The sequence below is a fragment of the Hyla sarda genome, chromosome 4, assembly GCF_029499605.1.
Source record: "Hyla sarda isolate aHylSar1 chromosome 4, aHylSar1.hap1, whole genome shotgun sequence".
NCBI classification, from domain to species: Eukaryota; Metazoa; Chordata; class Amphibia; order Anura; family Hylidae; genus Hyla; species Hyla sarda.
In genome coordinates this window covers 319,803,880-319,818,988 of record NC_079192.1, presented here as the reverse complement: position 1 = coordinate 319,818,988, position 15,109 = coordinate 319,803,880, and the positions used below count along the sequence as shown (strand labels likewise).

General features: G+C 43.8%; 1 protein-coding gene across 1 annotated transcript in view; it reads left to right on the top strand.

The window, feature by feature from the left end:
* The window catches only part of LOC130369538 (uncharacterized), a 76,096-nt gene extending 62,735 nt beyond the window's left edge, over positions 1 to 13,361 (top strand). Inside the window, exons 2-4 of the mRNA XM_056574906.1 lie at positions 10,531 to 11,519; positions 12,215 to 13,062; positions 13,228 to 13,361. Coding sequence (XP_056430881.1) covers positions 10,988 to 11,519; positions 12,215 to 13,062; positions 13,228 to 13,275 — 1,428 coding nt within the window. The 5' untranslated portion in view covers positions 10,531 to 10,987 and the 3' untranslated portion in view covers positions 13,276 to 13,361. The remainder of the gene's footprint in view (positions 1 to 10,530; positions 11,520 to 12,214; positions 13,063 to 13,227) is intronic.
* The last annotated feature ends 1,748 nt before the right edge of the window (positions 13,362 to 15,109 follow it).

Here is a 15,109-nt window from a genome sequence, read left to right as displayed (position 1 = left end):
TTTCCACCACCTCTTAGACCAATTGTTGCAGGAATAGATTCACCTTTGGAAAAAATAGGATCGTGGCTTGATCATTTTCTACAACCTCTTGTAACACATACCCCAGGACATATCAAAGACACAAAAACCTTACTTGAAACAGTACAGTCTATTTAATGGGAAAAAGAACACAAATTAATGTCATGTGACGTGAATGCTCTGTATACTTGTATTCCACATTTAAATGCAATTGAATCAGTGTGCGATCACATGAAAAAATACAGTAATTTCTCAAATTCACTACAAGAGTATATCTTGCATATTTTACATTTTGTTCTAACAAATAATTTTTTTCATTTTTGGTGGAATGTTTTTTTTCTGCAGCTATGTGGCTGTCCTATGGGAGCCAAGTTCTCCTCTTCCTTGGCTAATCTTATTATGTCACACTGGTAGGAGGTCTACCTATATACGGCCGCCAACCCGTGCCGCCATTTACTCCGGTGGTACGGCCAATATATAGACGACATCCTCCTAGAGTGGACAGGCACCAAAGTTGAAGCTGATGCGTTTTTTAAATACATAAATTCTAACACTTTCAATTAGAGTTTTACATACAGTCTTCAATACAATACTATCCACTTTCTTGATGTAACCTTCACTGGAAACTTGGATACTCATACCATTGAAACAACTTTATACCGTAAACTTACTGCAGGTAACACAATACTCCATGCTTCCAGTTGTCATCCACAACACACTGTCAGAAATGTACCTAAAGAGGAATACACTAGAGCCCGGAGAGCATCATCATATAACCAATCTTATAGCAAAACAGAAAAAGACATTGACAAAAGAATGAAAAATAGAGGTTACAAACCATCTACTTTAACCCGGGCCAAAGCAATTGCCAACCAAAAACACACAGAAAAGGAGACCCGGGAAAAAAAATAAAAAGGAAAAACAATGGATTCACTTCAAATCATACAAGAGCAAGAACCATCACAACAACAAAGAATTACTTTCTCTACACCTTTTTCTACACAATTCAAGGACATCTGCAATATACTGCAAAGCCACTTACCTGTTTTATATCAAGACACAACGGTAGCCAAAATTCTGCAATGTGGAGTCAGATATGTTTCAAGAAGAGGCAAGTCCCTGGGTAACCAATTGTCTCCAACTGAATATCGGGGGAAAAAAATAATACAACTTGGTTATCCACCACAGGCTTCTATAGGTGTAACCAACCTCGGTGCCCTATATGTAAATATGTCATCACAACACAGACATTTTCTTCAATGGCCAACCATAAATTTTTTCCTATAAAATCTCTCATCAATTGTAAACTGTCATCACATAATCTATCTGGCCACTTGTCGGCAGGGCAGGCTACACTACTATTAGAAAACTGAAAACCCGTATAGCGGAACATATTAGAGACAGTATACCCACATTTGATTTTTCCAACGCCCGCACTGTATCAGGTCTAAGCAAACACATTCGGTAATCCATGGAGATAATTTTGGTCACATCACCATCTGCGGCATAGAAATAGTTTTACAACTGTTACGCCGAGCGCTCCGGGTCCCTGCTCCTCCCCGGAGCACTCGCGGCATTCCTCTCTCTGCAGCGCCCCGGTCAGACCCGCTGCATTGACACTGCCGGCGGGGATGCGATTCGCATAGCGAGACGCGCCCGCCCGCGAATCGCATCCCAAGTCACTCACCGGTCCCTGGCTGTCACGTCCTGGCACATGCGGCTCTGCTCCTTAGGGCGCGCGCGCGCCAGCTCTCTAAAATTTAAAGGGCCAGTGCACCAATGATTGGTGCCTGGCCCAATCAGTCTATTAGCTTCCACCTGTGCACTTCCCTATATAACCTCACTTCCCCTTCCCTTCCTTGCCGGATCTTGTTGCCCTTGTGCCTAGAGAAAGCGTTTACAGTGTTTGCCTTACCAGTGTTCCTGACCTCTTGCTATCTCCATTGACTACGAACCTTGCCGCCTGTCCCGACCTTCTGCTACGTCTGACCTTGCCTCTGTCTAGTCCTTCTGTCCTACGCCTTCTCAGCAGTCAGCGAGGTTGAGCCGTTGCCGGTGGATACGACCTGGTTGCTACCGCCGCAGCAAGACCATCCCGCTTTGCGGTGGGCTCTGGTGAATACCAGTAGCAACCTAGAACCGGTCCACCGACACGGTCCACGCCAATCCCTTGCTGACACAGAGGATCCACATCCAGCCTGCCGAATCCTAACAACAACCTCGCCGTGGAGGCGATTGGTTACGCCTGGTACATTCCCGGGAGGCATGCTGGATTTTGTCCCTGGACTCCCGGGTTCCAGGCGGTCTCAATGACCTGATGTATATATACTAACATAATACAAAGTTGTTGCTCCTGTCTCCATATATAACACATTCATCTTTTGTACGCTGGTTGACTTACTAGACACCTGTGCACCAATATAGATATTTTATTAAGTGCATTGTTTACAATGACCCTTGTCTACTACATCTGGAAAATGCTACCTATGGTATCCACATTACATGCTGCTTATATGTTGTTCCGGGGGGCCTTTTGTGCTCAAGCTCTAGTGCAGATGTCTTTAAATTAAGTAATGTTGATGCTAATCTAATCCAGTCTAACACTGTATTAATTATTTTTTTCTAGTACTATTGCTCAGCACGAAATTATTCAATATAATGGAAACGATCTATTTTTACTAAATAATATATATAAAATATGTTTCCGATTATGTTACCCTCATTTGTGAACTCATACTCTATATATATATATATATTATTGGCATAACATACTCATAAATAGCTTTTATTTTCATTTATCAAACAATATATATTTAAAAATATGTTTCCTGTTGTATTACTCTTATTTGTGAACTCACACCTCACATATACTATTGGGGTAACGCACCTACTAATGGGTTGTTTTTATTTTTATTTTCTAACAACACAGTACATATTCAGATATCTCATGACCATATTGTGCGTCTTTTTCACCATGTGCGTTTTTTCTTTTTATAACCTAATTGTTTAACATCATACTAGCTTACTACATAGTGCGGGTATATTTCCCTGTTTCTAATGCTAGAATGTATTTGAACACCTTCATTTTTGTTGTTATCTGTAACGAACTGTCACAGGGATTAGCTCTCGGATCGTCCTGGTCACTTGCCACGGGACACGTTCCTCACAATAACACAGCAGACCACAGTTCCTCATACAAGTCTGGCTCCTTGCCAGCTTTATTTCCACAGGTTGCAGGTAAAAACAAAACATAAACAGGAACAAAATAAAGTCCTAGACCGTCTGGTTGCTGACTATAACTCTCAGCATGCCCTGTCTATCAACTGGTGAGCTTCCCTCATCCAGTTCAAACCTGTGCCACCTGCAACCTGTTTTACTACCAGTTAACACCTAAACTTGGACCACTCGCAGCGCCTGCTGCGTGTTACCTAAACAGGGCCCGTGTGTCTCCCCCTCTAACAGCCAGCATACTGTTTCCAAGGGAGAGCACAGATTAGATTGACTCTCCATCTTATATACACACCTCCCTTCCCTGATGCCTCATTAATTAAGAAGCAGGTGAGAGATTCTCCAGGGTGAGCAAAGGAAATACACCCTTTCCTTGCCACCTTGTCACATACCCCCCCCCCCCCCCCTTTGCTCAGACCACCGGGAAGGAGCACATATGTTTGGAAGGCAGAAACCATCTGCCTTTCCTTTCTCTTGGACAACTTTTGTTCCACAGTCTCTGAAGTCCTTGACTTCTTTCTTCTGGACTTTTACCAGCCACCAATTGCAAGTCTCTCAGTCACACCGCTCCAGTACCAGGTTCTTCAGCCTGGTGTGTGCAGGGTTCTTGAGATTAAGAACCGAGAGAACCGATGCTTCCAACCTTTGCCTTCTTCTGGCTTGCCAGACCTCTGCTTCAAAGAAACTTTCGGCCGCAGTGGCTTCACCAAACACTGTCTTGTTCTCTGTAGCTTCAGAGGACCTCTGACCCGGGTCCATATCCGTCTCAACTTTAGAGGACTTTCCACCTGGTTTCACCTCAGTCTTGACTTCAGAGGATTTCTCACATGGTTTCACCTCATGCCTTCCAGCTTTCTCTTCAGGGGCACCAGTTTCCTCAGGTTTGGCTTCAGGTTCTTGTGTAGAAACTGCTTCTACTTCTGTTTTGCTCTTCTCTTTAGCTTCTTCAGTTGTGCCATTTTCTTTACTCACAGATTTTGAGGTTGACTTTGGTTTAGCTTCTGCTTCAGTGGATTTCTCTGCCTCAGCATTACCTTCAGAATTTTCGGTCTGCTCAGGTTCAGATGATTTCCCGCCTGGCTTCTCCTTAGTCTCCACTTCAGAGGATTTCTCACCAGGTTTCAGCTCAGTCCTAGCTTCAGGGGACTTCTTGCAGGGCTTCACCTCAATCTTAGCTTTAGAGGACTCTTTGGCATTCAGAGAAAGCATCCCTGTATCCTGTACCTTCGGCCCCAGAAGCCTTTCTTGAGCCAATTCCACCATATCTTGGTCTCTGCTCTCTTTTAGGACTTCCTGGTCCTCTTTCTTTTTTTCATATTTCCGCTGCTTAAACTGGAGCTTAGTGGACTTCATCCTCTCACTGTCAAGTAACTCTGTCAAGTCCCTGACAGTATCTTCCGAAAACAGCAATTGTTTCCTCAACTGTTCATTGTCTGCCAGCACAGCCACCTGCTCGTAGAGTTGCGCTCCCAGTAAAACCAAGGCAGCTACGTGGGACCTTCTCCGCATTTTGTTCTGCGCTTTCAGGCTCTCTTTTAAGATATTTATGTCATCTTCCAGCTTTATATATTTCAACTGCTCACTCTTGAGCTTTGCGGAGATCATCTTCTCACTGTCCAGCAACTGTTTCTTGGTCTTCTCTAACTCATTGATAGATTTTCCACTCTCACCAATCTGTTCAGATAGATCTGAGATCTCCTGTTGCAAATTCTTGTTTTCATGTTGCAGAGTCTCAACTTGTTCCAGGGCCTCCTCATACTGCTCACGGAGCAAGTCATTGTCATGATGAGCAGATTGAAGAGCATGTGCAAGGGTATTCTTCGCCTTGACTTCCTCCTCAAGTTGTCTCTTAGCTTTAGAGACACTCTCCAGATTGCTGGCAAGATTATCAACTTCCATCTTAATTTCATTCTTCTCTTTTTCTATTTTTTCCATGGCTACCAGCCTAGTCTTTTGATCACTCTGCAGAGCTTGATATGCACCATGTAGAAGACTCACTTCTTCTTCCTGGAATGACATCCGCTTGGCCATACTCTCCACTTCACTCTCCTTGCTGGTCACAAGACCCTGGGAGCGGGACAGTTCATCCTGCAGAGCCACAAACTCCCTTTTGTGATGCTCCATGACTTTTTCCAGCTGAAGCCTCGCTTCTTGCTCTTTCTTAAAGTCCGCAAGAGATTTGTCCCTCTCCTCTGTCCCTCTCCTCTGTCAAGCGATGTACCTCTTTTTCTTTCTCCATCAACTTCACAGAAACCATCTGCAGGGTTTCTTCCAGATTCTGGATCTGCTCCAGTTTTTTCCAAGGCCAGCTCATCTTTTCCGAGACCTTTTACTGACAGCGGTCTCCTCACTCTCGCTGTTAGACATCCTCTGGTCCTCTGTCAGACACTTGACCCAGCTCTTCTTCAGCTCTAGACGAAGTCTCCCCCTTTTTCGGGGTTGCGGCCACTTGTGCCTCGTTATTATCATCAACAACAGGTACCACCGACATCTGGCACTCTTCCTCTTCCACCACGTTGGCAACTCTGGAGACTCTTGCTAAACACTCCTGTCGGACCGGCAATCCCTTGGCGGTAAGTTCGTTACCCCTAACAACAACTTCAATGGCTCTTGCCACCAGCGAGTCAGGGTGATTCCCGAACAGTTCCTCTGAACTGTCTCCCGGCTCCTTGGCAGACTTTTTTTTTTGTCTTGTCACAGTCTCTCCATGGCCTGGCAAAAACGACTAGGGCTCCTGGGTCTGCAACAATATCTGGTCCAGTGGTTCGACCTTCCTGGTTACAACCCCTCTCTGGTCCAGACGCCACATCTCCTTCACTTAGGACTCTGTCTGTGACTGTAAGCGCAGCCCCCAGCTCCACCGATACTCTCTTCCGGAGTTCTGGTTTTTCTACAGCCATCTCCGTAGCTTCTATTCCAGTCACCTCTTTAACTTGACTCGCGGACTGTTCTTCAGCTCCCCAGTGGTCTGGCACACTCCCTCCCTACCTAGGGTCTGCTGACACTCCCCGTCCTCATCCTCAGCTGAGTTACTGTCCCCTGCTATGTGGTGAAAATCAAGTGTTGTGAGCCTATCAGGTGTTCCTGCTCTAGTCAACTGACTATCTTCCCACAACTGCTTAAAAAACGGAAAATCCTTCCCCAGCACTACTTCATACTCTAAGGTAGGCTCTATTGCAACCTTGTGACTTATGGCACCATAGGGAGTAGAAATTCACACATTAACTGTTTTATAACCCCAAATACTGGCTTGTATCGATATTACAGCAGGGTCTCTGCAGCTGGTCTTTACCAGACTTATTACACATTTTGGATCTAACAAAACCATCATCTTTTTACCTTCTATTTCCAGTTCTCACAGGTTTTCTTTTGTCCTGCGAGAGGTGGCAACAGTACTCCTTACATCAGAACACATTAACATAAGTTTTTCAAGAAAAACATTATCAGCCTGCATGGGTTCAGAATATACAGCACCATTCAAACAGTCCAGTAGAGACACCCCAGTCCTCACTACTTCCAAAACCTTTGGGTGCAAACTCTCAGGTGCTCTCTCGGCATCCCACAGCTGCCAGAAATACGGAAAGTGTCTGCCCACTACAATTTCAACTGTAAGTTCCGCACATACCTCCATCATATGGCTTACTGCCCCAAAACATGTATCAAAGGTAATTTGAACAGTTTTACCGGGCTCCGGGCTGGACTTCACAAAGAGAATTATTTCCAGCATAATCCGAGATACAGTCTGGCAACAATCCAAGTCCACCCACAGTGGGATTCCGCCCACCAACAACTCACGGGACCTCGGCTTAATCCTGGCGACCACTGGTTGTGGCACATGTCGGTTGCCCCCAGCAATGGCCTGCTGATGTCGTCCTTTTTCCCCAGAAAACAAAAAAATCTCGATCCGTTGCCCCTAGCAACGCTCCTCCACAGACACCATCCTGTGCTTAAACTCCTCTGCTGGGCTCATCCGACTTGCAATCTTCCAGGGGGTTGCTCCTAGCAACGGCTCCTCTCCAACTCGCCCCTTGGTTGCCCTTGGCAACGGGTTGCCCTGTCAACGTGATGTCCTTATCAACGTGTGCCCGCATCCTCCACCAAAAAGTGACAACTGTCACAGGTCTCCATCTTATATACACACCTCCCTTCCCTGCTGCCTCATTAATTAAGAAGCAGGTGAGAGATTCTCCAGGGTGAGCCAAGGAAATACACCCTTTCCTTGCCACGTTATCACATATACAGTGGTCCCTCAACATATGATGGTAATTCGTTCCAAACGACCCATCGTTTGTCGAATCCATCGTATGTTGAGGAATCCGTGCAATATAAAGTATAGGAAGCTGTACTCACCTGTCCCCGCCACTCCGGACCAGGTCCTCACCGCTCCCGATGCTGTCCAAGGGGCTCCCGATGCTGTCCCGCTGCTCCGGTGTCTTCTTCGCGATCCTCCGGCTTCTTCCGCATCTTCTGCAGGGTCCGGGCCTCGCTTTCAGGTGACATTATTACGCTGCTGCGCCGGCGCGGCGTACGTAGTGACGTAATAATGACGCCAGAAAGCGAGGCCCGGACCCTGGAGAAGATGCAGAAGACGCCGGAGGATCGCGAAGTGGACCCGGAGCAGCGGGAATAGGTAGGCGAACCTGCCCGGGTTGCTTAAACTGCTATCCGACAGCAGCTTAAACATTTTGCGCTGTCTGATAGCAGTTAATGCGATGGCCCCGACATATAAAAGCATCGTATGTCGATGCTGACATCGACATGCGATGGCCTCTGAGAGGCCATCGTATGTCGATTTTTTTCATATGTCGGGGCCATCGCAGGTCGGGGGGTTACTGTATATTTAGCACAATACACTATGCAAGAACACATATGATAGGTTATCCATATCTGGCTTTTGTGATGGTTTGTCGTCCAGCCCTTAAAGGTGATTTCATTTTTTCTGACCGGAATTGTCGTCACACGCCAATCCCGTCAGTAAGATCACGGCTCTGGTTAAACTACACATGTAACTCCAGTATATAAATGAGTACAAACTTATGATACCTTGCCATGATTAAGGGCTTGTAATAGCCTGAAACACGTCGGCGTGTCTGCTTTTAGTTCTTTTAATTTTTTCCATGTTTTATTGATTATATTAAAGTTTGGATTTTAACAGCCACATTGCTGTGAAGCTGGATCCCTCACCTTCTATTGTTTAATTACTTATATCTGTCAAAAATAATCCTTGAATTTTTCATTATGACTCCATACTTCAAGTGGGGAATGTGGGTTTAAGACCAGTTATTGACAGTTAACCCTTAGTGGTAATGATGCTAATTGCCTATGCAATAGCACCCCCTAGCGTATGAGTAGTTGACATTACACCGACAGGAAAGGCATTATGGATGATATGCTCAATGCATTCTGGGTATTATAGTGATGTCATAGTCATTACCATATGTACACGCCCAACCTACATTCATTGGGGAATTCCAATTTAGGAGGGTGTGTCTAACTAATTAAAAAGTCTGGTAAACCAGGTGTTAGGGACTGTGGAGGAGAAACACCTAGAAGAAAGACAAGGGAAAAAGAAAGACAAAGGACTCTCTCCCACACACAGGAAAGAGGTCCAACAAGGTGGAAAAGCCACGTGAGATCCCAGCAAGTCAGACTGATCACACGGTAACAGACCAATGGTTATCCATGACGATGAGATTAACCATTCAGTTTTCCTAAAAGCCTAAGCGAGGTTTTTACATAGACTTGGTAAGAGACACAAAAATGGAATTCCATTTAATTAAGACCAATTTGGATAATGTGGATTCTACCTACAGAAGAATCAAGACTCATAATCTATCAAAGCATTAAATAATTGCTTAGACATATTGATAGAATTCCTACTCGCAAAACTAAGTGTTATAAGTATATTTCCCACACTTCCTCCTAAAATATAGTCTAGCGAGATAATAAAACTCTGCTATTTGTCTTAATGTCTTACCAAGATCATGTATAGAAAATAATCCAGAAAGGGGTCGAAGTAAATTAAAAGTTCTTCCATGTTTATATCCTTAGATGGATTTGCCCATTCATGGAGCCATGTGATATGTAGTTGGTTAGAAGGGGCGGGGTGTATTTAGCATTCCATATTGATATGTCTATGATTAGATATTGCCCAACTTGATATCATAAGAGTCCCTCTTTACAGAGTGATACCTATTGGTTTTTGTTTTATTGTAACAAGTTGCTTACTACTCACATGTATAAAGCCCACAGGGCTGCATTTGTGCGAGGGGCGGAAGTAATTATCGCTCCCTGCACTTCCTGGTGGGGCTTATTGGGAACAGGTGCGGGCGTGTGTATATAACTCCCCCCCTCTCCTACAGGGGCAGAGCATTTGTCACTTGTTGAAGCCTCTGCTTTCTGTGTCTGGTGTTTGAATCTCCCGCAAAAATCTTCAGAGCTGCTGCTCACGGTGCCGAGGCCTCACTGATCAGGAGTCTGGCTTGGGGGTTGCAGGCGCGGCATCCCTGGCAGCTCCGCTGGCTGTCTTATCTGGGGATGCTGTGTCTCACTCTGATTATAAGGTAATATAGGGAAGGTATAGTTCTGGCTGGCTCTGCCCGCAGCGGTAGTGGGGTCCAGGAGCGGCAAGCAGGTGAGTTAAATCGGTGCTGGGGGTGGTGCGGCCTCAGCATCTCGCGCAGCCCGCTAGCTGCCTCATGGCGACATGTGGACCACCCGCACAACTACAATTGTCTATGCCCTTGGGACAGGTTGCGGCAGCTGCCCAGTTCTCTGCATGGCCGCTCGTTAGGCGGTCTGGTCAGCTTGTCTGCTATCGTTAATCTAAAGTATAGTGCATTGCTCTGCGGAGGGTTGTTTCAATATAACGTTTGCTGTATACAGTGTGGTGCAATGGTCTGCAAAGAGTCGTTGCAATATAACTTTTACTGTGTGCTGCGGTGCTCTGTGGGGTATATGGTGCCCTTGCAGTATATGGTACAGTGCAATGCTCTGCAAAGGGTCCTGTTACAATATAACATGTACTGTATAACAGTATAGTGCAGTGCTCTGCAGATTGTCTCGTTACAATATAGTATACATGATATACAGTTATGGTGCAGTGCTCTGCAGATTGTCTCGTTACAATATAGTATACATGATATACAGTTATGGTGCAGTGCTCTGCAGATGGTCTCGTTACAATATAGTATACATGATATACAGTTATGGTGCAGTGCTCTGCAGATTGTCTCGTTACAATATAGTATACATGATATATAGTTATGGTGCAATGCTCTGCAGATGGTCTTGTTACAAGAACCTGGTAAGAACCTCTTCAATCTCCTCTATTTCTTCGATTGGAGCCTCTTCAAGTACATCTTCATCTAGCTCCCAACGCAATAAATTTAAGAAATCACGACGCAAACCTGAATATAACCAACGCTCCAATGAAAGACGTTTTACCAGACAGAGAGGAGACACACCGGCACCTGGACCTTCCCTTAAGGTAATTAACCTAACAGATGTGACCTTAACCAATGAACAGGAATCTGTGCTTAGCCTGGGTTTATCTTTTTGTCCTCAGGCTAACTTTAATCTTTTCTGTACAGTAAAAGACATTCAACTATTTGCACGACGCCTGATCCTCAAAAAACTGCACACAAGACACTTTGATCTGAATACTGAAAACCTGTTGGGTTCCACGGTAGAACAGGAGGCTATTTTAAACTTACAATCATTACTGGATGAACAGGACCCTATGCCACAACTAGGAACAGGTGAGTACCCGCGCTACCTTTTACCTAAGAGTGTCACCTTCCCTCCTACGACTTTGGTTCCTGAGGTGGATATGTTTATCAAATTGGTAATTAGGGACTTGAGACGCCTGGCAGAAACAAGAGCCAGTGACAATCTAACATACCCCCAGCGAAAGGCTGTTCAAGAACTGAGGGCTTTGAAAAACGTGGTTATAAAACCATCAGACAAGGGGGGTAATGTTGTCCTATGGCCATCTCATATGTACGAGAAGGAAATGTTTAGACAACTACGTGATTCCAATTGCTATAAGCGACTCACTTTTAACCCCCTGATGTCTTATCAACAGGAATTAGCTCATATTCTGGACAATGCTGTGGAGGAAAACATCTTGAATTTGAAACAGAAACAAGGACTAATTATACAGTACCCGACCATCCCTACAATATATCTATTGCCGAAGATCCATAAGAACGCGCTGATACCTCCTGGAAGACCTATTGTGTCTGGGTGTAACTCCCTGACTGAACCAATATGTAAGTGGATTGACTTTTTCTTGAAGCCTCTAGTCGAACTGTTACCTTCCTACATTAAGGACTCAAATGATGTTCTACGTAGACTTGATGGTGTCCAATTAGATGATAACTCCTACCTTGTGACATGTGATGTAGAATCACTATACACGTCGATAAGACACAATGACGGTATAGCAGCCACTAAACTAAATTTTTTCTGGAATCCAGCAATTTGGAGGGAGACCTATGTGCCTTAATCCTGGAACTGTTGTCCTTCATTCTAACGAGAAATTTTTTCATCTTTAAAGGGGTCTTCTACCTACAACTGCAGGGAACGGCTATGGGGGCGGCTTGTGCGCCCTCATATGCCAATTTGTTCCTTGGGTTGTGGGAGAGGACCCTTTTTACGTCGGATACCTGCCCCTTGGCTGAAAAAGTACTGTCATGGGGCAGATACATTGATGATATCCTGTTTATTTGGCAGGGTACACTAGACGAGTTGGAACAGTTTATGGATGCCCTCAATAACAACAACTTAAACATTCATCTAACGCATAAAGTGAATAAAACTAATATTGAGTTTTTGGATATCCAGATACAGGCGGACGCCAATGGATTTATCCAGACGAATCTACATCGTAAATCTACTTCAGCTAATACCGTACTACACGCCAGCTCTGCTCACCCCACACATTTGATCAGAAATATTCCCATAGGTCAATTCCTACGTGCAAGACGCCTGTGCTCCACGGAACAGGACTTTGAAATGCAGGCCCGTGATCTAGAGAAAAGATTCCGTGAAAGGGGCTATAGCAATCGGAGCATTAAAAGGGCATACTGGAGAGCGAAAAAAACGGATCGTGCGTCATCCCTACATAGAACAAGGACCAACAAGACAACTGACAACCAGGTGAGGTGCATTTTAGATTATAACTCTCGTAGCCATGAGATTAGGCAGATACTTGAACAGCATTGGCCCGTTCTACAAGTGGATGAGACACTAAATGGTATGATACCTTCGAGACCAGCGATTGCATATAGACGGAATAGAAACTTGAAGGACCTTCTGGTGAGGAGCCACTATGAGACTGAGGAGCCATATTTATTTGGCTCCAAGGGCCCCAAAAACGGCTGCTCCCCATGTGGTAAATGCCTTGCATGTAGTAATATATTACGGACTGATATGTTTCGCAATTCATCCTGTACCAAGTCATATGAAATTAGGCAGAAAATAAACTGTGTAACCAAAGGGGTGGTATATGTTGCACAATGCCCATGCGAATTGCTATACGTGGGCATGACCACCAGGGAGCTCCGCCGACGGGTCAGAGAGCATATCCTGGATATTAATGCGGCAGCCAATGAAACAAACCTTCAGTCTTTGAAAACCCTACCAAGACACTTTAAACTTAAACATAACAGTGATGCCACTCTCCTCAAATTCATAGGTATCGACCACGTCCCGGTGGGTATCAGAGGTGGCCAATGGAAGAAATTGGTTGCACAAAGAGAAACGCGATGGATCTTCAGGCTGGACACACTTGTACCTCACGGCTTAAATGAGGTAAACAGCTATGCCCCATTTTTGTGAGGAGTATTGGTTGGTTTCTGAGCTCGGATTTTTATTAGTGTGTGTAATTAATGGGTTTTAAGTGATTTTTTAGCAGCTTCCATTTTGTTTTAACTGTTGTTTATTAATTTATTCCTTTTTATCTGATTGTCTTTCTAGATGTGTTATGAGACTTACCAACCAGGGCCATCACGTGACTACTTCTAGCCTCCTTCTATCGTTGGAGTGACCTTACCACCGGAATCATGTTGGGACTCTCTTTCTCTTATCAATTTTAAAACATACTTTTTTATGTACACTTCCAGGGTCACAATCCTCTCTCTATATATTCTTTTACATATATTTTTAATACTTTTTTTATATTTATTATTAATTTTATTACTAACTTTCAATTAATTATATATTCCTTGATACGATATTTTTACTCCCACTTCTTATACCCTATGTTTTTTTATGCATGATTACAATCCCTCTTTCTTCTTATCACCTCATCACACTTCTACACAGGCCTTTCAATCACATATATACGTTTTTCACTCATACTATTCACTTCTTTCATCCCATCTTACACTCCGTACACTAATCTCACACTACACTGTCACTCCCCTATTTTATATTTTTTCTATATACCCACATTTTTATGCCCCTCTTTGTTTATTTATATTATCTTTGGGGCTCTAATCTAATTGCTTAAATTATATTTAACATTCACTGCTACCCATTTATTTATTTAATTATGACAGTGGTACTAATTATTAAGCCATTTTTCATATTTCCACTTTTTCACACATTCATTGACATTATGGTTCCCCCCCCTTTTTTACTAGGTAGATTTTTATATAGGTTTCTTTTTTCTCCCCCTCTTCCCCCTTTCTTCCCCTCCCTTCTTTCCCCCCCCCCCCCTTTTTTCCTGCATGTCACTTTTATTTTGTCACTGTGTGTTCACCTGCACTCGACTTTTTTTCACTGTTGTTCTGTTGTTTTGGTTTGTTATTTTTTTTTTTTTTTTTTTTTTTTTTTTTTTTTTGCACGCGATGCACCTACCTTGATTCTTCATGATGCTGTACTGCCTTTGTGCAGTGCAGCTGCATGAATATCTATATAATAAAATACATGAATATATGAAAAATATAATAATATGCACTTGCATCCACATAACATGTGACCCTAGTATTATATGTACTTACCTTAAGTGTGTACTCTTTATGTATTTACTCACAATATGTACCCATCATGATATTTAGTCCCTGATATGTAATCTATAATATGTTGATATAGAAATGAATATATTTTATTTTTTATTTATGTTTGAATTGTGCCTGTATATAATTATAACTAACTACCTAGAGTTATGGATTTTCGCTTTAGTAAGGATCTCCGCATCTGAGCACTTTCCAAGCCTCGCTTTGACAGCGAGGCTTGGCTCTCTACTGGATAATGACACATCCCAGTATACGATTGGCCCGTACATCCGAGCCTCGCTTTGGAAGCGAGGCTTGGTTTGTCAGGTGATGCACGCTGACAGACGTATCTGTTTCCGGACCTCGGTATGAAAGCGAGGCTTGGTAACAGTGACCTATGGGCGATTACGACGCCCTAATTACATCACGTGCTTTTGTCCCTGGTTTTAATTGGTTAAGTCTCTGCATATATACATACCCCACACTCTATTGACCACACCCCGGAAGAAGCCTTCATTGGTGAAACGTGGGTGGCGGGTGGCTGTAGCATTGTACTCTCTGCTCCACTTGGTAAAGTATTTCCTTATATTGTCTAGCTTAGGGTTTGTTCTACTTATAATGCGCTTTTGATCCCCTGGGGCTTCCTCTTGCTCTCTGATTCTCTGTATTTAATTGCGATCCGAGCATTGCCGGATCAGTTCCTAATATCTATTCCACAACCCTTGAGCCGTAGCCTCCCTCATTAATTCATGGGAAACAATACTTATGTGCACTATTTATTTAACTCTTTCCCTGGCAGACAAGCATAGCCCCCGTTCTTCTCTCTCAGCATCTCTTGGATTCATGTTTACTACTATATA